Source organism: Triturus cristatus, chromosome 3_1, assembly GCF_964204655.1.
Source record: "Triturus cristatus chromosome 3_1, aTriCri1.1, whole genome shotgun sequence".
NCBI lineage: Eukaryota > Metazoa > Chordata > Amphibia > Caudata > Salamandridae > Triturus > Triturus cristatus.
Genome location: NC_140583.1, coordinates 1,151,202,697 through 1,151,228,839, shown reverse-complemented (window position 1 = coordinate 1,151,228,839; position 26,143 = coordinate 1,151,202,697). Strand labels below are relative to the sequence as shown.

The following is a 26,143-nucleotide window of genomic DNA, read 5'->3' as shown; positions in this document are numbered from 1 at the left end:
CGATATTACTAACTTCGATTTTACTAACATCGATATTAAAATACTTACCTTAGGATCGATATTCTGTCCATAGATATTATTGACATCGATATTCTGTCCCATCGATATTAAAAACTCGATATTTGTGTAGGTAGATATTTTAGTTTCGAAATTTTGGCTGCTCACCCATCGATTGGGTGTCTGTGATGGTCGGGTTGAAAATACCCAGTTCTTAAGTCTTTGCCTGAAATTCAGAAGATTGCATGGAAGGCGTTCCATAGCTAGGCGGCACGGAGAAATTCATGCCACTGAAATATTTTTTTCTAGTATGGAGTAATGATTAGTCATGGAGTTGGCATGAAATGCAAGTTTCTAAATTGGGAGCGTTTGCCGATTTTGATTTGGAGGAATGTTTAACCTTTGCAATTTATTGCCTTGCGATAACATAATAGTTTGAATGTAGATCTTCTTGCAACCAGTAGCTAAGGGTGAGCCTTCACAACAAGAGATCTATGTATTTATATATTTAGATGTAAAGACAGTCTTGCAGCTGAATTCGATAATATCAGCAGTCTTTTCATGGTGGAGAGAGGAATGCCATAATATAGTCCGTTTGCATCATCCAGTTTTTTTTTTTTTTTTTTGAAACCGTTTATTACAAAACTCAAAAAATATACAAAGATGGGCCTACAACCTTCCGGCCGGCCGCTAGCAGACAAAAGGAGCATATGATACACATTGTAGAGCGTGTGTTGCGGCTGAGGAAGATGCACAGGAGTTAGCAGCGTTGATAGCCGCACCATCCGGACCCCACTGTACGGTTTCATTTTAAACTGAAAGAACAACCAAAAAAACAAACCCACAAGGCAATCCACAATCAGAAATAGCAGCATGTGCTCCCCTGAGAGGGGGACCCTACCAGTCCATAGGAGTATCAAGAAGGGGAAGAGATCAGGACTAGGGCTGGGTAAACTCAATGCCCGGAACAAGGAAGATGGGTCGGCTAAGGGGATGGGGCAGGCGACGGATCGGGCAATAATGGTGGAGCACAGATTCCCCCGCGGTAGGCGTTCCAGGGGCCCCATACTTTCACCCATGTCCCAGGCTTACCTCTCGCCACATACACCACCTTTTCCCGAAACATGCACCAATCCATATGTTCCTTCCAGGCCGAGACAGTCTGGGACCTCTGGGATCCCCACAGTTGAGCAATATCACGCTTGGCCACCATATATCCCAGAGTCACCCACCACGTCTGTGGCGCCGAGTAGTCGGTAGGTTCCCACACATTCAACAGGCATCTCCTCGCTTCGGGTAGCAGCACCACATGCGTAACCACACGCAGGACCTCATGCACACCACGCCAGAATCGCTCCACCTCCGGGCATTCCCACAATATATGCAGAAAGGTCCCCAAAGCGCTACACCCACGCTTACACAACCCGTCCACAGCATAGCCCATACGCAGGAGCCTTGGCCCCGTCATGTAGACTCTGTGGAGTATCTTGAGCTGGACGAAGCGAAGGCGGGCCAGTATGGCCACCTCTTTCGGGGAGGCCACCGCAGAGGCCCAGTCCTCGTCGTCCAGCTCCAGTCCATCGGCAACCCAAGCCTCACGAAGGGCAGTCAGCAATCCCGAGCGGTCATTGATCAGTTTTTTGTAGATCAGTGAGATCGTGCTGTCCGGAACGTGCCCATCCAGCACTCTATCCTCCAGGGGGGAATACTCCGGGATGGATGCAACGTCCGGGAAGACGGAGCCCAGTGCATGACGGATCTGCAAATACCGAAAGTACTCCCTGTCATGCAACTGGAATTCCGTCTGCAGCATCTCAAACGTTTTAAATCCTCCCCTCGTCCAGAGATCCCCCACTTTGCTGATGCCTATCATGTCCCACTTCTCGAAGCCCTTCGAGGTCCACAGGGAGCCCAACTGCTCGGACGCGTATAATGGTGATGCCCGGGTCAGACGGTCCTTCCACCCCATCGCCACATTAGCCGCGTGCCACACTCGCACCATGACACGCGTGGGGCCGGTCAGCCGAGCGTCGGGCGCGCTGGAGTAGAGCGCTCGATGATAGTCCCCACCCGGGAGTAGCATCTTATCCATTTCGAATGCCGGGTTTAAGGCGGGCCCGTACAGGCCGTGATTAATCGCCGCCAGCTGGGAGGCCCAATAGTACCGTTTGATATCCGGGAGGGCAATCCCTCCGTCATACCATGGGAGCGTCAGCTTCGCCAGGGCGATACGCGGCCTCCCGTCCCAGAACAGGCGGCGCTGCAAGCTCTCCACCTCGCGGAAGTAGCGCGCTGGGACGTGGTCCATAGTATTCTGCAAAGCGTACAGGAAACGCGGCAGAGACATCATCTTAAACAACGCCGCCCGGCCGAGCGGCGAAAGCGGCAAGCGCCGCCAGCGCGTGACATCTTCCTTCAGGCGCTGGAGGGGGGGAAGCAAGTTCCGATCATACCGGGCCTCCGGGTCTAGAGTAGTGAAGACACCCAGGTACCGAAATCCCTGCGGGGCGATCTGGATCGGACAGCCCCGCGGGAGAATAGGAGCCTCCCCAGAGAGAACATACACGCACGATTTAGCCCAGTTGATGACAAGGCCGGAGTTACGACCAAATGAATGCAAAACATCAACCAGTACTATCAGTGATTTACGTGGGGAAGCTAGGTACAAGAGGATGTCATCAGCGTATAGGGATACTCGGTCCTCATACTCGGGGGTCCAACGGAGACCACGAATAGAAGGTTCCCACCGCAGCCACTCCGCCAGGGGCTCCAAGGCAAGCGCAAAAAGGAGCGGCGATAAGGGGCAGCCCTGCCGCGTGCCCCGGCCCAGCTCGAACTGAGCCGATACTCTACCGTTCACCACCACCTGCGCCAATGGGCTCGAATACAGCAATTTGACCCAACTAATGAACCCTGCGCCAAAGCCAAACTTCGCAAGCATCGCCCAGATGTATGGCCATTCAAGCGTGTCAAACGCCATGGTGGCGTCCAATGACGCCAAAATGGCCGGCTCCCGTATGTACTGAACACGTGCGAGCACCCCATGTAAACGCCGCAAGTTAAGAGCCGTGTTACGATGGGGAATAAAGCCGGACTGATCCTGGTGAACCAGGTCGCCCACCACGCCGACCAGACGATTGGCCAGGACCTTGGCGAGAATTTTGGGCTCCGCGTTCAGTAGCGAAATGGGCCGATAGGATGTAACCCGGTCCCGAGGTCTCCCCTCCTTGTGGATAACCACGATTGTAGCCAGACGCTGGTCCAGCGGGAGAGAGCCCACCGAGTGAGCCTCCAGGAACATCGATCGGAGATGTGGTGCCAGCGTATCTGGTCGCAACTTGTACAACTCGATGGGGAGACCATTAGGACCCATGGCCTTGCCGGAAGCGACCGAACGTATGGCGAGGGCGATTTCGTCGGAGGTTGGAGCGGCGTCCAACGACACTCTGTCCTCCTCTGAAAGGGAAGGCCGCGCGATATCCCTGAGCAGGGCACGGGAATCCTCTTCAGAGCGGGAAGACACCGGGGAATACACCCCACGGAAATAATCCGCGAAGCAGGAGACAATTTCTTCCGGCTCAGTAACACACACACCATCAGTTTTCTCAATCAGCGGGACTACACGACTCGCTCTCTCCCTTTTGTCCAGCCACGCAATCAATTTACCAGCCTTATCACCCACATCATACAGTCTCCCCTGTTGCTCTCTACTGAGGCCCCTGGCCGCCTCCGTGACGAGGGCCCGATAGGCCGCTTGCTTGAGTTGGAGAACATGTAATACGGCATCCGTCACCCCACATTCTAGATTACCCTCCAACTCGGCTATCTCAGCTTCCACCCGGGTCACCTCCTCCCGCTCGCGCCTCCCGGTGTGGGAAATAAGGGACAGGGCCTCTCCTCGTAGTACTGTCTTGAATGCCTCCCACAGTGAGACAGCCGAAGGCACGGACCCCACATTCTCGTCAAAATAGCGCTGGAGGGATTTAATCAATTCAGCGCGAATGGTGGGGTCGCGCAGGTACCAGGGATTGATCGGGACCACCCTACCCTCACCCCTCGGAAAAAGATCCAGGTGTAACAGGAGCGGGGAATGGTCAGAGATACCCCGTGCCAAATGGCGCACCTTTCCCACCCTCCAAACATAGGCCGCCGGGACCAGGACATAATCTAGTCGTGAGAGACTACCATGGGCCCCCGAATGGAAGGTATAGTGTAGCTGCGTGGGATGTTTTAAACGCCAGCAATCCACCAATCCCAAAGTGTCCAATAGGCCAGATAGCCACGCTTGGGCCCGGGGGAGGTCCCTAGGGGGGTGACGATCCACAGTCCCGGAAACCACCGCATTGAAATCCCCCCCCACCACCAGAATCCCCCCCGGAAGGCCAAGGAGGAGGCGCCCCAGGTCCGCAAAGGTAGTAGACTGCAGCCCCGGCGGGACGTATACTGACACAAAAACGACCACTTTGCCCTCCATCCTTCCCACCAAGACCGTGTAACGTCCCCTGTCGTCATGGAGCACCTCATCAATCTCCAACGGGAGCGAGTTCTTAACCATGATGCCCACACCCCTTGAGCCAGACGTGAAGCCCGAATGGGCCACTAGGCAATAGCCACGCCGATTCATGGCGCAGAAGGAGTTACCAATGAGGTGTGTCTCCTGCAGAAAAACTACATCGGGCGAGATTCGCTTCAAGAACTGCAGGACCACACCACGTTTAATCCTGTCCCCCAGTCCATTTACGTTCCAGGACAACAGAGTTAGTTCCCTACCCCCCATCATAGACAGAAGCCACCATTTGTCCCCCTGAGAGCACTATAGAGCTAACACAACGATACTTTTGCCTTGTGGTAAAAACGAACAACACCCCCCCATCCCTGCCCACCCGCCCCAACAAAACTCCCCCCTCCCTGCACCCCTGCATGAGCCCGAACAGCCCCCCCAACGTGCAGTGTGCCTGTCGCCCCATATATATAGTAAAACTAGCTAAACCCCCTAGAGGAGGAAGGAGAACCCCCAGCAGACCCCACACAACCTCCATAGGAGGGGAAATTATACAGACAGACGCTTAATCGAAAGTGGCATCAGTTTTGTCCAGAGTGAAGCCCAATATTACCCCCTCAATCCCGATCCAGTGTGCCGTCTCCCCCCGCCGCCCCCCCCCGCCCCCTCGATCACGATCCCCAGACAGAGTGTCCAGCCAGTCTCCGGCCGCTTCGGGACGATCAAAAAAGTGCGTGCGACCCTCTACCTCCACTCGCAGCTTGGCTGGGAAGAGCATAGCGTATTTAAGGTTCAGGTCCCGAAGACGGCGCTTGACGCCTAGGAAGCTCAGTCTCTGCTTCCGGACCGCTGGGGTGAAATCAGGGTAAAAGTTCACCTCCATATTGTCAAGCTTAACCGGCCCATGCAGTCTGGAGGCTTGCAGGATAGCGTCTCTGTCCCGAAAGTTGAAAATCCGGGCAATGAGAGGTCGCGGAGGGGCTCCGACCTTCGGCCTTCCCCCGGGAACCCTGCGGGCCCGCTCCACCGCGAAGAATTTACTCAGCCCCCGTGGCTGGAGATGGGTAGCGACCAGGTCCTCCACAAATAGGTCTGCCGCCGCTTCCTCCCGTCCCTCGGGCACCCCGATGATGCGGATGTTGTTCCTCCGGGCCCGACTCTCGGAGTCCTCCAGGCGCCGATCCATAAGCGCGCTCGCCTGACTAAGCCGGCGCACCTCTGTCTGTAGTGCCGCCACCTCAGTAGTAAGGCCCGATGCGGTGTGGGCCAAAGAATCAACTCGGTCGTTGGTCTTGGAAAGATCGGCCCTCACCAGGCCAACATCCACGAGGACCGAGTCGATCTTCTGTGCCAGTGTGTCGAACCGCTGGCCCACCGAGGCCTTCATTTCGGCAATGGCGCCCATGACATCCCGCAGAGTCAGATCCGTGGGCAGGTCCGGGGCATCAGGAGAGCCCTCAGGGGACTTGTGCGGTCCGCCGGGAGATCCCTTCTGGAGGGTATAGTGGTCCATACTGTTGGCCTGATGGGTGGTGCCACGCCGGGTCGACTTGGTCTTTGCCCGGTCTCCATCTTGTTTCGTGGCCATGGCCACCAGTCCTCCGGTCGCACCAGCCACGTCGTGAAGGGCAGGCAATCAGGGCCACAAGCTCCGGGGGGGGGGGGGGGCCACCCCAGATCGGCGGGGTGGGTCACAGCCGGCGGCAGGCCGAGTCTCCCAGCGAGGCCACACCAACACAAAGAGCCCCGCGACCCAACCCTGCAGAGACGGCAAGGGGGTGCGAAAGCGAAAGTGCGGGGTACGCGACTCGCCAGGCCCGGCCCGCCGCTGTTGTTCACTTTGTCACTGGGTCACCCCTCAGCGCAAATCCGGGGTCTGGCGAGGAGAAGGCCGCAGACTTCAATCGGTGCTCACTCCGGTGTCCGAGGTCCGATTTGACAACGGGAAACGGGTGTCACCTCAGCTCAGGCTCACCAACACAGTCCCCTCATCCGAGACAGGATAAATTCAGGATAGTCGTAGGAGGTTGCGGAGGTCCTCGGGAGCCTCGCACCTACGCGGCCATCTTGGTTGCGTGCTACGCTCCTCCCCCCATCATCCAGTTTTGAGAGTTTGCATGATGTTGCTGGAATGTATTGTGCAAATCAAGCTTGGAAAAATGTGACAAAGCGTTTTCATCTCGTAGAAGGTTGATTTAGTTAGTTTGTCCACTTGGGGTGTTCATGGAGAATGCAAAGACCATGATAATTCCAGGATTTCATAGTACTTTAGATATTCTAGGGGTTGTCTTACTTTCGTCCTGCCAGAGGGTTACTGATTTGTAACATTTCCATTCTGCACATGTCAATACTCCGTTTTATGTAGTCCAAAACAAGAGGACAACGGAGCCCAAAAAAAGGGCAGCGGGCTAAGGGCGGGGCAAGTCTCCACAACTTCAGCTTCTTACCATGACCATCATATTTGTCACAAATTTAGGAGGCCAAGAGCTGGGCCATTCTAGGTAGCACTTTTGTGTGCCAATGGCCCTGAGAATTGTGGAGGTGACCAGGAAACTTCTTTGTCACATCGCCTCCCCCCATCCTTGTCACCTGTCTCTGTCCTACTGCAAAATCTGGGTTGGGAGAATAAATCACCTGCACCCCCTACATTCCTTACGCCCATGACTAGAACCCCCCAACCCCCCCTCACTTTCCCACCCACTGTTTGTAGACTTATTCATGTGAAAACCTTCTATTGAGTAAATCCATTTCCGTTGGCAAAATCGGCCTTCCGAAATTGTAAAAGTACTTATGTGCACTAGTAAATAAGGCCACTGCTGTGGTAAGTATGGCTTACATAAGGAAATAGCTGTGCGAATCTGGCCCTGGGTCTGTTCTTTGGCCATGAGCCGTAAGGAGCAATCTGTGGGGCTTGGCGGCCATCTTCTGCCATACGCTATGAGAAGTGGGGGCTGGAGAGTGGCCGCTCAGGTTGCAGCGCTGAAGGTCTGAAGGGCTGTCAGTGGGGGCCTTGTGATAAGCGACAAGCACTTTCAAGGGTCCCCTTTTGGATGTCCACACTTTCTGCAGAATGAGCTGTTCCAGAAGGAGTCTGTCTAGTGTTTGCTCATTTCAGCAACAAGGCCTTCTTTAGGTGAACTGTCAAGTTGCAGAGGCCATGAGCTGGGTTAAAAAGAGGGAGTTTAGACAGAAGATTAGATTTGTGGTCACTCGCGCAGAAGGTCTGCGGGTAGCTGCTGTGATGTGTGGGGGACTGGTTAGAATCCAGACCCCATCAACAGCCCTTGCTATACTTTCTCATAAAATGTAACACCCTTTATAACAGTGTTTTGAAACGTCAAACGTATGTAAGCAAGTACTGCACTCGCAGGGCTGCCAAGTCTCTAATTTGCTTTGGTGTGACATTTCTGTTTGTAGTGTGCTGATGTGTGACATTTGCCAGTCTCTGGTGTGACATTTTGGGTGACACTGTTTAGCAAACATAGTCCATGACCTAAGCTGTGAAAAGTCATCCACCAGTAGTAGGATTTTTCCCTCCTGGTAACCACTACCCCATAACAGGGGATTAGCTTTAATAGCAACAGGTAACACTAATTGACTTTATTGTGGACTGCACGACTATCCTAATGCCAACCTTTACCTGAAGGGCGCCTGCCACTCACCTGCCGGGTAAAGACATGGGTGAAGTGTCATTACTCAAAGGCCTCTAGATACTGCATTGCGCTTGTGTCACTGGTCACCAATTTAAAAAAATTGGAGAATAATTTGAAATGCATAACATTCTGGAGTAGCTTAAGAAGTTCCTGTTTCTCCAGCTAATACATTTCTTGTTGCTCTCTTGCATGTTGTAAATAAATCCGAATGTATTTCAAACTAACACGTTTTAGCTGACAAGTGGCCATTTATTTTTATGACACCTATTATTGCCAGTTCTGGCTTTCAATCCACATAACATTGCATTTTGGGGGGTGCATGGCTGAGTTGATAAGGAAGATAGCCATGTGAACACTCTCTACGGTTCGTGTCCATTGCTTTGTGAATCCTGGAGCCCCTCAGGGCTTGACCAGAGAGGACGTGGGGGAGCCACGGAGGGGGCCACGCACTGACAGAAGGGACCGCTGGGTGTCCAAGTGAGAAGAGCGGTGCTCTGGGCCTACCGGCGTGGCCCAGCAAGAAGGCAGCCGCAGCGCTCGCATAGCACAACAAGCCAGGGTATCTTGCTTCTGACCCAGGTGGGATTTGTGAAGTGGGCTGGGAGGGAGGGGCAGCCACTTTCTGCGCACAGAGAGAGAAGAGGTAGGGACTGCAGGGGCTATCACAGCAGATTTGCGCCCCCAGACCTGGGAGCCCAGAGGTAGGTGGAGGGTGCTCGTGCCTGTAGGGCAGTGTGGGTGACTGTCTGGTTGGGGCCATCCTGTGGGCCGAGGTCATCAGGGGCAGGCTAGCTGGCCTCTGAGGGACCCAGGTGAGGGGTCCTGACCAGGGAGGGGAGGCCGGTGAACCCTCTGTGTATGGCAGCCCTGCAACAATAACTCCTGGATGCTAATTTGCGTGCTACTGCTGTTGCCGGACACTGGAAGGCATTGGACAGGGCCTGGGACTCCAAGGAGGGGATGGTCCACCCAAAGGTCCAGAAGATGGGTCTAACTGTGCCCACCCCCCACCCCCAAGGCAAGCTAATAATGTTTGCAGACAGGGTTCCCTGTAAAACGGCCAGGGACTGGAGAACCACACTGCCACCATATTAGTGGCCATTAGAGATATGAAAACTGTCCTTGAGAACAAAATTGATGCAGTGGCCCTAGATCTATGGTTCCTACGAACAGACGATAAGTCACTGGTAGAGAGAGAGAGTGGGCGAGATAGTGAGTTCTGACTAGCCTTGTGGGTGTGTGCGGGTGTGTGCGGGTGTGGGTGTCGTGTGTGTGTGTGTGTCCTATGTGTGTGAACGCTCTGGGAGACACCTTTTTACACATGGCCACGGCTGCTTAGGAATGGTTGGAATCGGGTATGGGGGGGGGGGGGGGTGATACCCTCTCCTGGTGAGCAGCCTTGATAGAGTGAATTGCGGTAACAGAAACCGTGATGGCGGAAGTCTGAAGGCGGACCCACGGACCCATTAAGTTCCCTGGTGGACATCCAACAGCCTCGGTCGTGGGTGCCAGGTAGTAAATGGGACACTCGGGGAAAAGAGTCTATTGAGAATGCCAGTGACTCCGGGGATTCCGGAGTGGGCTTAACCAGACAACAGGCCAGTTGTCACCGAGGACTACTGACACAATAATATGAGATTTACTGCTGACTGTGGTGGCTGGGAAAGGAATGATGAGCTGCCTCTGTAGGGACAGTTGATGGCTTACAGGAAAGACTGACGGTGCAACCAGATGCCTGCCCCCTTTCGCATTCACCATAAGAGACTTGCAAATTACTGTGTAATATTGTTGATTGAGTTGAGGTGACAGACAACTCCGGCATTGGGGGTGGGGGGGGGTGTGTATCTTTAAATCCGTAGCCTGAGCAGGTTGGGTGGGGGAGGTTGAAGGTGCAGGGTACTGTTAGAGGCACACCGAGAAACCACCAAGATAGGTAGAACCTGGCTCAGACCAGACACCAAAGACAATGGCCATACACCACCTGATGATCCCGGGACTCAGCCTTTAGGTTTTATGCTGGAATATCAACGGCCTGAGCAGCAAGTTGAATAGTGAGTGGGGCAATGAGGAAATATCTAGCAAGACTGAATCCAGGTATAATTCTCCTCCAGGAGATGTAACTCATGGGGAACACTTTTTAGAGTGCTGCACCATGGCAAATATGCCAGCCAGTACAAGCGGGCTTCTCGCCTGGCTCCAAATGGCACAAACTGATTCGCCGGTCACTTCTCCTTGTGGGTGACTCATACATGGTTGGATAGTCTGGGCTGCCAGGATGCAGCGAGTGGTCAGTGGAATGGGGTGAACCAGACACTCGCCACCTGTTACTTCCCACTTGGCTTACAGACTGATGGTCTGAACAAAATGGGAGCATGGCTAACCGAGGTGTCAGAGGCCATACTGTTGAAGGGGGGGGAGACCTTAACCTGACTCACCTTATTGACTGACAGATTGACAAAGTCTGGGGGACAGGCCCAAATGGGATATGTTTGGGACTGGTGGATCGGTGGGGAGAGGAACATCTGGGGATCCGACTGTACACATACAGCTCTAACCAGTTATGCTTCATGTCCATGCCGGATGAACACCACAACACCAAATGGGTTGCTTTAGGCACTCCTCTATCCTAGTATGGGACATATCCGACCACTCCCACTAACAACGCTTCCACTGGAACCTGGACCCCTGGAATTTGACTGCATGGGATACTAGAAATCTGGTGGTGGAGACCACGAAACAATACTTTAAGGAAAATATAGGGACAGTAGACTCGAGGGTCACCATGTGAGAGGCCTACAAAACATTCCTGGGTGGCTGCCGCATAGCCCAGGTCTCAGGTAAAGGAAAGAAAAAGACAGATTGTAGAGCTCAAATCCAATTGCTCAGTAGGAGGCAGACTATGTATCCAACCGCACAGGGGCGTAACACTGGCCCCCGCATCCCCTGCAGTGCAGGGGGGACCCCAAGCTCCAGGGGGGCCCCCTCAGCACTGCACTTCGGCCGGGGATCTCCTGATAAGAGTCCAGAGAGGCCCCTCCATGTACCTTGCAGGGGGGCCCCCCTCAGTTATCGTTACGCCACTGACCCCAGTCAAGAATGCAAGATCGAGGGAGAGGGGAGCTGTACAACCTATTACACCAAGAGGCAAGGGTGGTGTATAGGGAAAAACAAGGAAGACTATATGAAGTCCACTACAAAGCAGGCATGCTGTTGGCGTGGCTGGGCAAACAGGAGGAGGACCAAAGATCGATAGCAGCGGTCGAGGGAGAGTTTAGGACCAGGGCGGAAACCCCAGGGGCCATAGCACACAGCCTTTGCAGCACACCTGAAGGACCTGTACTGGGCTTGGAGGGGGGGGGTTGTAGGGGTGGGAGCAGGTACTCAACCACATAACCTTGAAAGCTTCGCAGGAGGAATAGAGAAAATTCCTTGATGCAGAATGGTCTTTGAGTGGGAATTGGCCAAGGCAATAGGCCAGATGGAAAACGGGAAAATCCCAGATCCAAATTGGCATTCCCCCTGATTTGTTCAAATGAACAAAATCACAATTAATGAGCCCACTCAGGTCAATGTTCAGCAAGGCAAAGTGGGAGGGCGTTTTACCCCGGGACCTCTGCAGGTCGACGATAGTCTTGATCCATAAACAGGGAAAGCCCAGAGAAGAATGCGCCTCCTATTGGCCCATATCACTTGTTAATCTGGTTACAAAAATGTTGGTAAAGTTCCACGCCAACTGCCTCCTGCAGTGGTGGCTCCAGTTCAGTCGGTCTCCATGCCCTATAGGGCAACAAGACACAATCTCTGTAGGCTGGCCATCTGCCTAGCACTCTGTGACCGGATCGCCGAGCCAGCACTCCTCCTTTAATAATTTTCCAAAAGGCTTTAAATTCCCTTGAGTTACTGAACTGCTGTTTGACAGAACACTATGCATGCACATTCCCCATAACAAACCTGCTAGCCTATTGGTTCTAAAAAAGATCCAGAAAAAGTATGAAAAGAAAGGCCGTTGAAAGAATAGCCTGACTGAAGTGGAAGAGTAAAACTATGTTGTTTGTGTCGGAGAGACATGATGCAAAAGAAATCTAAAGGTTTGCAGAAGGATGACCCAGAATTTAGCCTCTTTACATCATAATGGATGTCAAAGGATCCATGTGGTTGGTGTGGAAAGAGGATTGTACTACAACAACCCTTATTCAACCCTAAATCAAAGAAGAAAAAGAAAGGTTTTTGAAAAATCATGAATGAAGAATCTTTTTATCATGAAAAGAGTCTGGATGTCTGCGCATTTTGCTGTCCAATTATGAATGTATACTGATTTTATTAACTAAAAAATTGATTGGGTGTGGGTGCTGAGTCACATCGCCTTTTAAGTTGAGGGAATTTTTCTCCCAGGTTTGGAGACTAGGATGGCTGGTCCGCAAGGCTCAAACACCACAATATTTTGAGTAGAAGTAAACCGTGAATATGCTGTGTGCGGTATCCTTGTACCTCAGCTTCTTCTTTGTAACGCGCTAATTTAGCACTAGTGTTTGTACAGTATGATCCACTATATATGTTTGGTACACTGGCCAACTAATGTCATGTTGACTTAGCAGTGCTGGGCACAGCAGGAAACAAAACGTGTAATCCCCATATATAGGTGCGCAGATACTGGGTCGAATTAGAGATTCTAGCCCTCCAGTGTCCCTGGACCTTTATCTGGGGATCGCATTATGAGGCCTCTAGCATCATGATGTTTGAGTAATCCAGAGCAGTATTCTGATAATGTACCTGTTGCCATAGTCAGTGGATCAGTGCACATACTTATATCGCCGCACTTCTTGTGTTTTTTACATAAAGTTTATTAAAGTATAGTCGAAAAACAGTAATCACTAAATGGGCAACATATAAGACAAGCAAGATGGTTGTATTGTTAGAACTCTGGAGCAATCATCATTTTTCAAATGCTCTGATGATTACCAAACAAGGATGAGGAGACAAATTCTCTAAATTTTGGATTAGGAAATGTTTAGCTATTGGAAACAGAATTTGGAAATTACCACAAGATACAATTTTTTTTTTTGCATGTTATTAGAAAAGATCAGCTGTGCTTGTGTTTCTATGCTACTCGCTTTGATTTCCTGCATAAGAAATCTTGGCCACTCCCTCCTTGTAACTGCTGTAATTTCTGTTCCTTCGGCAGGTGCTTCAAAAGCTGGGCAAAGCAGATGAAACCAAGGATGAGCAGTTCGAGCAGTGTGTGCAGAACTTTAATAAGCAGCTGGTGAGTGACTCTCCGTACTGTTGTGGCATTCTCGATTCTTGACCTGCAGTGCTTCATGGTACCCACTAATACATTTATCTAGTGAAAAGTACAGGGCAAACAGAGGTTGTGAAGCTGCTCGACCTCCCACACGTTATTGCTCAGTGTCTCTGTTCTTTTCCAACTCATGCCTGTTCCTAATCGTCAGGATTACTTGACAGGATCTTGCTGGAGGTGAAGTCTTGGTTTCACAATTTAGACTGATATGCGCACTGTTATTGTGTAATTTCGCTTCACTTTTCTCTCTTGTGTAGCTGCCCTTCTTTTGTAGTAAGAGGGCTACCCAATTCTAGAACAACCCTTACTCTGTCATTCCAAATTTACTGAATTTATTTAGCTATTATTCGGAGGTGGTTTTCTTCATTGGTTAAGTGAGTCACGTCACGCTCAGTCATTTACTCCCTTCCTAATAACTGAAATTACTAATGTCCTAAAGAGCCATGCCTTCTTTATCTGTGTAAAACGAATCTTTTCAAGGTAAAGTCTATTCCATAAAACTGGGATCTCACCATATGCACCTAATCTTGTAGGGTCATGCCTCAGAATCTCAGAGCACAAAACTAATTTTCCAGGCATGTATAAGTAAACTAGCAGAGTGAGACTTAAGATATTATTAGCATTTGTAGATTTTGCCGAACCAAGGCTTGTGATTTCACTTGCACAGTGTCCTGAACTGAACTCCAAGGTCCCCTGCACACGCTAGTAGTACATAGATTTAAGTTAGTACAGTAATGAGTGTAGGAAAGAAAGAAACCCTGTTCATCCACTGCTGTGTGTGGTTCCAGGATTTATTAACACATGTGGAAACCCAAGTTGTTATAAACATAATGTCTAACGCGTCAAAGCTTTTTTATATAAAAAGATTCTTTATCAAATGAGGAACAAAACTGTGTTTGGAAAGCACTAGTGAAATTGTGTGACTTATCATTGTGACAGCATTGATGTGGTTGTATGGTATTGTGACAAACTAAACAGTCATTAATGCCCTGCAGCATGGTAACTTTAATTACTTAAAATGGTGCAAGTGTGAATTTGTGGGCCAATCTCCCCCTTAATGGTGCCAGTCCAAAGTCCATGCAAGTATTGAAAGAAAAAAAGGGATTGAGTTACCTAAATTCCTATAACGGTCCTATATAGGAATTTAGGTAACTCTATCCCTTTTTTTTCTTTCAATACACAAGTCACCATTTTAAGTCATGAAAGTTACCTTGCTGCAGGGCATTAATGACTGTTTGGTTTGTCACAACACCATACAACCACATCAATGCTGTCACAATGAGAAGTCACACAATTTCACTAGTGGTCTCCAAACACTACGAATAGAAGCTAGTGGTGGGGCCTAGTGTGTTAAACTCCATTTCTAGATCCTTGATTTCATTTTCAAAGCGTGTAAGATCAAAACGTAAAGCGTGGAAATCACCTGAGTGAGTACCTGGACATCTCTGCAATGCCATTATGAGCAAAGTATTCCACCACTGCTGCTCTAATATCCTCTCTGAAAACCTGGTTGTGCAAAGCTCCAGATGGGAGTTCCCATATAAAAGCTTTAAGAGGAATATCCAGAAAGACCAGCTCCAGGAGAACCGGAGCATGATTGGAAAGCGTTCTTGGTAGAGGGGAGATTGGAGCCACCCAGGCCAACACATCTCTTTGCCCAAGCCAATAGTCTGTGCGACCAAGTGGCGTGACCCATGGATATACAAATGTCCTCCATTTGTTCCACATGTTGAGAATGCCAGAGGTGTACAAGATCGGAATCTTCCATATGAGACATAGCTTCATAACGGCGTGTAGATGAGGACTTCTGGACACGCCAGATCGGTCCATCTCCGGATTGAGTACCACAATAAAATCTCCACCCCAGAGACTCGCCCCAGAGCCGAGCATCTTGGTCAGCCTCCAGACTTCAGGAAAGAATCAGAGGTCATCGACATCAGGACCATATATGGAGAGGAGTTTAACAGGTGGTCATGTGAAAAGCTTGAAAGGAGAATGAACCTGCATTGGGTATCACATATGATTCAACGTTTATGCCTAAGCAATCCCTTTCTAATGACTATAGCCACTCCTTGGCTGTAATTGGAATAATACGCCATGTGTCAGTCCCCCACCCATCCGGACCTTAATATTGAGAGTATTCCCTCAGTAAGCTGTGGTTTTGCAGAAAACAGATGTCCAAGGAATGTTTTTGTAAATATGCAAAAGTCTGAAGCTCCTTAAGGCGATCATTTAAGCCGCGAATATTCCAAGTGAGTTCTGTAATAGACCCTGTAATGTTTTAGTGATGGGAAAGTATGACTGCAGAGGTCTGCCTAGAAGAGTAGCTGGTGGCTAAGAGATATACCAGCTGAGTGACGTACAAGGAAGAAGCAGAAGAAACATTTAACAGCCAGGGTACTACGTATAATTCCATAAACGAGTAACCCCCCCCAGCCTCAAACTTTGGCCCCACAGTCCAGCCCAAACCACCATCCCCACCCAAGCAAAAAAAGAAAACTTAGAACATTGAAATTGGCCAGTTCTGGGAATCATCCAGTAGGGGGTGAACAAGTAGACCTGCTCACTGCCCAGCTACATGTGAGATGGGTGGCCAGAGAGGCAGATTGTGGAGGTATTGAAGTGCAGTATAATATTATGTGGCCCTCCGGACAAGGGCTAGCATTGCGACCAGCGGTCAACCCATAGCGCCGGGGGACAGGGCGAGGGGGAGGGGAGTAGAATTTTGGAGCTACGTGTCGACCAGTGGTCACAGTATCTTGGCCAGGATGCAGAGGAGCCCTGTCAGCTACTCTAACCATTGGATCATGGTCAATGGTTGAGGTGGAGGACCGGACCCCCATGGCATTCCAGCATGCGGTACAGTCCGAAGTTAATCAGTTTTGCTGAGTTGTGATCCAGCCTGCAATTCGTTCCTGGTGGATGACCTGTCCCCTTTATTGGGAGAGTATGAGCATATTTGGTGGCCTTCTTGGGGTCTGTAAAGATTAAGCTTTTGCCAGCATGATCTATGTGCAGTTTTGCTTGGTAGGGTAGTGAGTCTTTGGCATCAGTTTGTTGCAAGGTGCGCTTAATCGGCAAGAAGTGTCTCTGCACAGCCTGCACCAGGATCGGGAAATCAGGAAACCGGGAAATCCTGAATCCTTTATAGTGTAGAGGCCTTTGCTCACTGGTGAGGCACAAATTAGTATCGGGGGTCTCTATAATTTAATAATCGCGCAATGATGGGGCAAGCAGCAGTATCCGGTGGTGGGCGAGGGCAACTGTAAGTATGGGGGATAATGAAGATCTGTAAAGTATGGTAGCATGTCTTCAGCAAAATCCTCCATTCTGCCCATCTTAGTCTATTCCGGCACTCCAAGAATGCGTATATTGTTCCATCTGGAATGAGCTTCCAAATCTTCATTTTTATTTCTTATTACTCTGAGAACTTTTTGCAGATGCAGGAGCTTCTCCTTATCGGTAACACATTCATCCTTGGCATCTGACGTGTGGCATTCTAGTTGACCGTGCCGGCCATCTTTTTTATTTATTTATTTTTTACAGAGTTTTATATAGCACGAACTTGACCTGAATCGGGTATCAGAACGCTTTACATAGCACCAGTTGTATTACATGAGGACACACATTCATTTTTGTGCGGCACGGGGAGATTAAGTGATTTGCCCAGAATCACAGTGTCATTGCCGAGACTCGAACCCAGTTCCCCAGATTCGAGGTCGACCGCCCTAGCCGTTAGGCCAACTCCTCTCCCCTTGTTTATCGACCTGATCTTACAGTCGATCAGATTTGTCCGCAATCAAGTCAATCTTGGTGTCAATTGCCGACAGGCTCTGCTTCAGTTCTAGAAACATGTTGCATATATCAGGTCCTGGGGCTGGACTCTCCTGTGGATCCCCAAGCGGCACTCCTATTGCCTGCGTTTGCCCTGAAATGATAGCTTAGATTGTTTGAGGTCACCCTTCTCCATGTCCCTACAGAGTCTCACAGTTTGTAGCAGATCAACTGGTAGAGAATCTGAATGAAGCCGGAAGAAATGGCCACCTTGAGGCAGTGGCTGATATAGTAAGGAAAGATGGGAGTTGCCCAGCAGATCTTCCTAGCAGCCAGGGTGGTCACCTACAGCAGCCCATCAAAAAAGGAACAGTCCGAGCAGACCCAAAGTAGTCGTTCGGCCCGCCACTCACCCAGACCAACGAGGTGGTGGTCTTGTACATCAGTATGTCGTGGCAATCCTAGCCCTTCTAATGTTTCTGTTGCACTACGTGTAAACAATACCTTGTTGAGACTGTGCGCTTTCTTCTGCCCTGTCCCTCAGCGCTCTGATATCCTGAGGTCCCAAGGCACTAGGTACTGGTAGTTAGGATTACCTTCCCGGGGTGTGCAAGCACTCACCTACCCAAACCTCAAGTGAAGGGGAATTCCATGCAGGGGGTATCGAAAAGGAAATTCATGGACTTTGGGAGGGTAAACCACTGCCAGCTCTGATTTGGCAGGTCTCAGAATTGCCTTTCCTGCCAGGTGAAGGTTTTATGGACCAATGGCGAAGGAAGAAATCTGACACAGTGGGATTCCTAAGAGCAGTGAACACAGTAACCTTATGGCACCAAAATCCTGAAAAAAACAAAACTAAAATTGTCATTTTTTTCAGTGTACACGATGCGTGCCCAGATGGCAGAATTAATTTCTTTCTTGAGCTTGGAAAATCGAAGTGGATAGAGGACGTCTAGGCACCGTTGCAGTGGTTACTTTTGAGATTTCGTCTCTACTTGGTCAGCAGGAAAGGTACACAATTGATTCAAATTTTAGGGAGATTGGGTGCGTCTGTAATGCCATATCCCCAGAAACCAGCTAGATAACTGGCCCTGAAATATGACGCTCAATAAGCCCACTCTTATTTCAGTAGAACCACCATCCCTGATTTGTAGGTCTCGCCTGCATTGCAGCACGCAAGCGCTGCTTCGCCTTGGCGAGATGTATTGTTGGCGCTTTTGTGTCCGGCTTCTCTGGAAGTGGGATTAGTGTCCACCCTGTCGGCATTAGGCCCCGCCCACCCGGACTGGAGATTTCGCTCGTGCACGGCGTCTCTTCCAGACACGCGTGTTTATATATGCAACACGCTTTCACTTAAGGGGAAAGCGCGATGCATATATAAACAAGCGGCTGACACGCGGTTTCTTTTTTAATGCTTGAAGAGTCTTAAAATGCCGACTGTGACACCGCGATGTATTCTGGGACAGTGGGCCCTTCTTGTAGGAAGCTATCCCTGGCACCATTCTTCACCAGCCTATGCATTCTTACTTTATGTAGGGGCAATGGTTATATTGTAACTCTCTTCATTGAAAGAAGTCTGCTGATTGAGAGCTCTGAGTCCAGGGTACGTTCCCACCTCTCTGTAGTGCGATCGAGAGAAGGCGCAGCTGAGGTTGAGGGTCCTCTGAGCTGTCCAGCCCACCCCACCCACAGCTGAGCAGGGAGGCGCCAGAACCATGCACCACCCGCTGCCTGGGTAGTATTGTGTGCAGGTCTCCCCCGAACACCTGCAGATAATCTGTAACTCCCCGCTGGATTAGGGGGCTCGCCACGAGGGCTAGAGTTTTGTCTTGAATATGGTGGGGTATTTGTTGCACTATGTATAATTCAATAAATATTTTCAAAGGAAAAATACCTATCTGCCCATTTCTAGAATCCTTGTAAACTCATGACAGAACACATTGGGAGACAAATATTACGTTTACATTTAGGCTGCTTCTAATGCTTTGGTCCTTAGCCCGGATCCTGGCAAAGAGAGCTGTTCACTTGGACCATGATTTTTCCCAGTCATGGCGTCCAAGAATAGATGTTCAGGTCTCGCCTAGACAGTGCATGCACTGTCTGGTTGTGACCTTTTGTTTTCGAACAGTGGGCTTAGAGTCCGTTCACAGCTTACCATTGTTTGACTTCATTGTGACTTTGAAGCTGAGTGAACCGGGTTCGAGTCTGGCGGGAGGCTTATGCTTAGACTGGATTTTGGGCAAAAAACTCCGTGCCTAAAAATGAATGTGTTTGTCTGTAACACAACTGGTGCTTATGTAAAGCGCTCTAAAATCTTCAGGTTGAGTTTGCGCTGATTAAAACTGCAACAAAAAAGCCCAAAATTCCACGTAGTATTACCTATTTTCAACTTTATAATCGTCAAACGTTTAAAAAAAAAAAAAGAAAGTTCATACAAGAGGGTTTGAGGGGGCTTTAGAAAAAGTACTAACACACAATGATGATTATAGTATACATCTCCTTTCCAAATATAGCCCAATATTGCAAACTTGTAGATTGATGTGTTTTTCTGTTTTCGATTAAACCCTGTCATGTCTGTGCGCCCCTCATTCAAACCACATTTTAAATCCTGGGACTCACGCGCAATTGTCCCTCATGTAAGTCACCCTTTACAGGAAATTAGTTGTATTGTCAATGGATGAGTGGCAAAAACCTGATACTTTTACTCTGCATTTTCATCGTGTCTCGGTGACTCACTTCAGCAGCTTTGTGTGAAGTTTGCTTTGCTCGGCCTGCCCCCAGCAGGGAGGGGAGTGGAGGCTTTTCTTCGTCGTCAAGTCGGTGCCCTTTCATGTCGAGCTGTAAAAGTTTCTTGTTGAACTGTATGGCAAAGCATTCCCCCACACCGAGGACAGCAGCGCCACTGCTAGGGAGACAAGCATCCAGCTTTCACCGAGCCGCCCTCTTAACAAGCATTTGCAATACAATAGGTCTCGGATTTAGGGGAGTTTAAGCTATTGGCATTGTAAATGACAATGCCTTTTATTTATGTTTTAAAAACGAAAATAAAAGGCATTGTCGTTTGCAATGTCAATAGCTCAAACTCGCGTAAATGCGAGACCTATTGCATTGTAAATGCTTGTTTTTAAATCCGATAGCGTGAATAGTTTTCCTGCTAAGAGTGGATGACTCGGGCAAGCAGAAGAGGGAAGAGTGTTTTTCACCAGATGCTGAGCTAGATTATTAAGAAGGTCTCAAAACCCTTTCTAATCACAGTAACAGTTTGGTTTCATACCTCTGTGTGTCCAGCTGGAGAGTGTTTCACTTTTGGCCTGCTGTCATCTTGGATCTTGGACAGTGACTTAAACCAGCTTTCTTTTTAGAATCACAGAGCCATTCTTTTTTTACTGAATACAAGAGGCCCGTGGCAGACCTGGCTCTTTGAAGTCTCTAAAGGAGATATTCACTGTAGAACACTGTTAGATAAAAGGTAGTTTTCGCGAAGGGTCTCTCTCTCACGAAAGGAGATCGGCAGGGTCGGACTGGAACAGAAAATAAACCCAGGCACTAACATAACAGTGGGCCCCATTATTGAATTACAAAGCAAAAAAAGTGAGCCATGTTTGCAAATTTGGACAGTTCTTTACTTGTAAAGACACGCTGTAAAAGTGTTTTGCGAGGTATGGCAGACAGACAGACTGCCTGAATGCAGCAAGCTCAGATCAGGCGCGCAACGCCCATTGGGCTCAAAGGGCTTCAGCCCCCCCTCCCCTGCCATGTGTGGCAGGCAGCCCGGGCTGAGACAGCTTCCCGGGCACACCCACAGCCGCACCCGAGTACTTCACAGGTTTTTAAAAGACCATTTACGCGTTAACGAGGTTTTGGGAGGGGAGGGGAGCAGACCACAAAACAGATTTATTGTGTGTAAAAGGCCCCTTTATTGAAACAGGTGCACATAATATAAAACTAAAAACCTCACTAATACATCCACATACCTGACCCCGCCCCTACGATTCCCCTGAACCCGCCCCCACCCGCCATTACAATTTACACGACAATACAAAGCATTGCATGAAAATATAACCCCTTTAATTCTACACTTCACTTAACCAACCTCCGCTGCCTGCCTCTTTACAACAGTAAATCCGCCAACTTGTCTAACTGAACTTTAAAATAACCTGCCTACCCTTTCCCTGTCGATAAACCCAACTTCAACAATGACCAAAAAACGTCTGCCAACCCTGGCAAACTTTCAATAACCCCCGCCACCCAGAAAGTGGGCGGAGAGCATCTACCCCATCTTTCTGCCCAAAAAACTGCCAGCAAGCCTATGCCCTTTGAGGAATGCTTCTGTACATTCAGACACGTGGACAAAACCTCCCTGATCTCCAATAAATATAGGTCCATGCCTATCCTGGACAAATGCACCCCGTCATCCCTAAAAAAACTCCACGGAGTCCAAACGAATGTCCTTATGGCTCGCCCTCCCAAAACCCAAGCTTCTACAAAAACGAGACATTTCCGTATTCACCTTCCGTCTAGCTTTGTCAATGGCACTAGGGTGCAAAGCGCCCCTACACACCCTACACACCCTTCGAGGCACAAATTCTGTCCACAGCACATGGCAGCCTGCCTAGTGTTCTTTTAATAAGGACAAATCATTTTTTATCTCTGCACAAGTCATTTTTCACCTAGATGAATCAACAATACATCTGGGCACCGACCACTTACCATCCATCTGTTCAAACAAGGGATCAACTCCTTCCAAAGCATACCCCCTTTACCCTTCCAGACAACCTTAAAACAAGTGGTCATTAAAGCCCAAATGAGCGCCAAAATAACTCTAGCGCGCCTGAACTTGCGCCCATTTTACCAAAGAGTGCCCCACTATCCAGATGGTCAATTCTTCCGCCTGGGGGAACAGAACCTGAAATGAGAAAAATTGGAATGAGATTCACAAACCGGAGGGTGACGCTTGTGCTTCCCCCACATCCCCACTATCATAGCGCCGAAAACAGTCTGAGGAACAGCGCTCCAGCCGCATGAGGTCGTCCTGGGTCCAACCCCTGTTGCCTGCTTGCGTGGCTGCCCCTATGCGAAAAGAACGAGTCCCATAAAGCGCCCCATCTAAACCAATGCTTTGTAAAAGCCTTCCTCAACACCATACGTAGCTGATAGTCCGTCACCCTGCGCCCATTTTCGTGTTTGAACACCACCTCCTCCCGACAAAGAGCACCAGCGATAAGCCCACTGAAGCGGACACGTCGCCTAGAACTGCTGCCTCTAACTTGATCCCTCTACCCAGCCCCCTCTGGTCTGTTAGCCAGCCAAATCTGTATATCCGACTCCAGCTGAGTCACATCCTGCCAAAGTACCCCCCCCCACTGTCCTTATTGCCCAGAAGTTCAGGCACCCGGAAAGCCCCAAAAAACATCCACACCATAAGTGTCAAAAATAAGCAAGTCTCAAACTCATCTCTGCAGACCACCGGTAACACTTCGATGACCCTGGCGTATGTCTGCCAGGAAAGCGGTCTCAGCAAATGCCGGTCCCTAGTGTGCTCCCTGGCCCACCCTTTGAGTATCCTTCTCCCCAGTTCACCCGCCAACAATGTGTAACCCCATAGTAAGTTACTCATGAAAGCAATGCCCGCCAATTTCCCGGCGGTTGTTACCCTAGACAAACCTCTCTCAATGAGAGCGAGAAAAAATGGGATAACATCTTCTGACCGCCGCCAGACCTTAACTCGCCGCTGGGCAGCTGATGCTAAAAAGTCCCTCCAAGCCAGTCTGTATGATGACCATGTGGCTGCTGACAACGAGCCTACCACCAATTGTAGCATCCTACGTTGCCTACGTACCACAAATGATCAGGCATTTGCGTCGGCGTCCTGTCTGCCTCCTTGGCCAGCCCACGAAGTCTTCCCCACTGTGAACGAGACAAAGCCGTTGTCCACACCTGGTACGTGTAAAGCCCTGAAAGCAATGTCATGTCTCAGGCAACCCAACACTAAAACTCTTAGCAACTTCAGAATTTGCTCGTCCCTCGCTGACTGTCTATTCACAATTTCGACCACTGCCATGTTGTCAACTCGGAACAAAACTTTCTTGTGGGCCAACTCCTCCCCCATAGTGTTCTTGCCACCACTAAAGGGAAAAGTTCAAAAAAGGCTATGCTTCTTCCTCCATGTCTCCACTGTTGCAGCCACTGTTCAGCGCACCATCTACCCTGCCGAAACAGGCCAAAGCCTTCATTGCCTGCTGCATCAGAAAAAATCTGTACGTCCCATGTGACGTCATCCTCCCTTGCCAATGGCACTCCATTAAATGACTGCAGAAAAACAGTCCACATCCGCAAATCCTCTTTTACACCGTCGCCGAAACGCGCACATGGTGGTGAGGTAGGTAATGTCCTGCCAGTGCCGCCCCAGTCTCCTACAAAATGTCCTCCCAGCCCGAACCACCCTGCACGCAAAATTGAGATGTCCTAAGAGTACTTGGATGTCCTTAACTGTGACTTTCTCTTTTGACAGCATTCTTCTCAATAATTCCAACATTTTCTCCTTTTTCTCTGCTGGCAAGCGAGCCCGCATTGCCATAGAATCGATTTCTATGCTCAAGAACCAAGCCGTACTGGGTCCCATTGTCTTTTCCGGTGCCAATGGCACGCCAAGTTCCTCGGTTAGCTCATGGAAAGTGTCCAGTGCTGCCTGGCATTCCGTGGAACCCGGTGAACCCACAAAGAAAAAATCATCCAAATAGTGCGTCACTAGACTGTGACCTGTGCGGCGAGTGAATAACTACTGCAGAAAAGTGCTAAAGCATTCAAACAGTGCACATGACATAGAGCAACCCATCGCTGGTGCCTTGTCCACATACCATTTCCCTTTTAAATGGATACCCAGAAGATCCCAATTATCCGGATGGACCCGCGGTCACTACCAGTGACATGGCCACATCAACTGAAGAGTAAGAAACTGAGTCTGCCTCCTCATCAATAAAATCATTGACTGAAGTCCCCTCTGGCCATGACGGATGTTGAATCAATCTGTACTGCCCCTCCTCTTTTTTTGGGCACGACCTCAATTGGCGAGACAATTAAGTTCTCCATTGGCCAATCATCAAAGGGGCCTGCCATTCTCCCTTCAAGCACCTCTTCGTTCAGTTTGTCCCGCACCACTTGACTGTGTTCTGAGGCAGATTTGAGATTGTCTGCCAATCGTCTCTGTCTTAGTCCGTGGTAACCCAAACGAAACCCCCATCTGAACCCTTCCCGTAGAACCTGTGCTGCTCTCAAGTCCTCATACCCCTGCATCCCCTTCTCTAGTTTAATTGGCATACAAGCTTTTGGGCCCAAGACCCTGTGGCCCCTTACCCCCTTTATTGTTTGGAAATTGCTGCAAGTGTCCTGCTGCGCCACGGCCTGACTGCCGCCACTGCTGGCCTCCCTGTTGTTGTCCGACCCAGCAGTTAACCAATGCACATCGGCCGGTGCATTTGGAACACTTGTGCCGAAACCTGCAATATTCCCGCGCGCACAGGCCCTTATTAAAATCCCAGCATGCCCCTCCTGTCCCAGACTGTGTCTTGGCAGTGCCCCCCACCCCTCCCCGGGTGGGTTTCTGCTGAAAGGGCTGGTACACTATCGGCAAGCCACTGGCTGTAAATATGGTGTTTCCCCATTTCGCTGCCCCCATTGTATGTTGCCACAGATCCTTGTCCAGTTCCCCCCCATTTTGCTTCTGGATCCCAGGCCATTCATGCCCAAAACTCATCATACTGTGCCCACGCGTATCCACCCCCGGTGATCTGGGCCTTTCTGATCACATCCATGTACTTAAATAAAGCTACGCAGCGCTCCGGGAACTTTTCACAGTATAAGCTGGCGTAAATCAAAAACGCCGCTGTCCAATTTTCTATGGTCAATGGCACCTTTGGCCTCTTGGCCAGCTCGTATTCCTCTTCTTTAGAGCCCTCCTTTGACCTTACCTCTCTGTGCAAAATCTTTAACATTTCAACATATTCCCCTTTCCAAATGCACTCTTTGGTTGACAACATTAAATGAGCGCCCAGGGGTTTCATCACTCCCATATAAGGGAGTTTTTTAATTGTCAACTCCTTACGAGGTCCATCCGACCGGCCTTGCTAAGCAGCCGTAAAGCCTCCAAAACGCGATGATCCTCCAGGACTCTGAAAACTAAACAAGCCAAATACACCCGACACCTAAACTGCCCTGAAAACACACTAAACCAACTCCTGACAAAAACTAACTACTGCTACGCTCACAGCCACCCTGGAGATGTGTGGTCTCTAAAATACCCACCTCTGTGCAGCGTGACCCTGGAGATGTGTGAAACCTGAAATAACCACCTCTGTGCAGCCCGACCCCCTACCCTGGAGTTGTGTGAACCCTGAAATAACCACCTCTGTGCAGCCCGACCCTGGATATGTGTGATCTCTGAAATACCTACCTCTGTGCAGCCTGACCCTAGATATGTGTGAACCCTGAAATACCCACCTCTGTGCAGCCCGACCCTGGAGATGTGTGAACCCTGAAATAATGTGTGAACCCTGAAATAATGTACGCACCCTGAAATACCCACCTCTGTGCAGCGCTATCCTGGAGATGTGTGATCTCTGAAATACCCACCTCTGTGCAGCGTCACCCTGGAGATGTGTGATCTCTGAGATACTCCCCTCTGTGCGGCCCGACCCTGGAGATGTGTGAACCCTGAAATATCCACCTCTGTGCAGCCCGACCCCCTACCCTGGAGTTGTGTGAACCCTGAAATAACCACCTCTGTGCAGCCCGACCCTGGATATGTGTGAACCCTGAAATACCCACCTCTGTGCAGCCCGACCCTGGAGATGTGTGAACCCTGAAATACCCACCTCTGTGCAGCCCGACCCTGGAGATGTGTGAACCCTGAAATACCCACCT

General features: G+C 49.8%; 1 protein-coding gene across 12 annotated transcripts in view; it reads left to right on the top strand.

The window, feature by feature from the left end:
- Nucleotides 1-26,143, top strand: part of BIN1 (bridging integrator 1) — a 555,217-nt gene that overhangs the window by 162,459 nt on the left and 366,615 nt on the right. For all 12 annotated transcript variants that reach the window (XM_085646006.1, XM_085646002.1, XM_085646003.1 and 9 more), the window contains exon 2: nucleotides 13,334-13,414. In XM_085646006.1, the coding sequence (XP_085502132.1) occupies nucleotides 13,334-13,414 (81 nt within the window). The remainder of the gene's footprint in view (nucleotides 1-13,333; nucleotides 13,415-26,143) is intronic.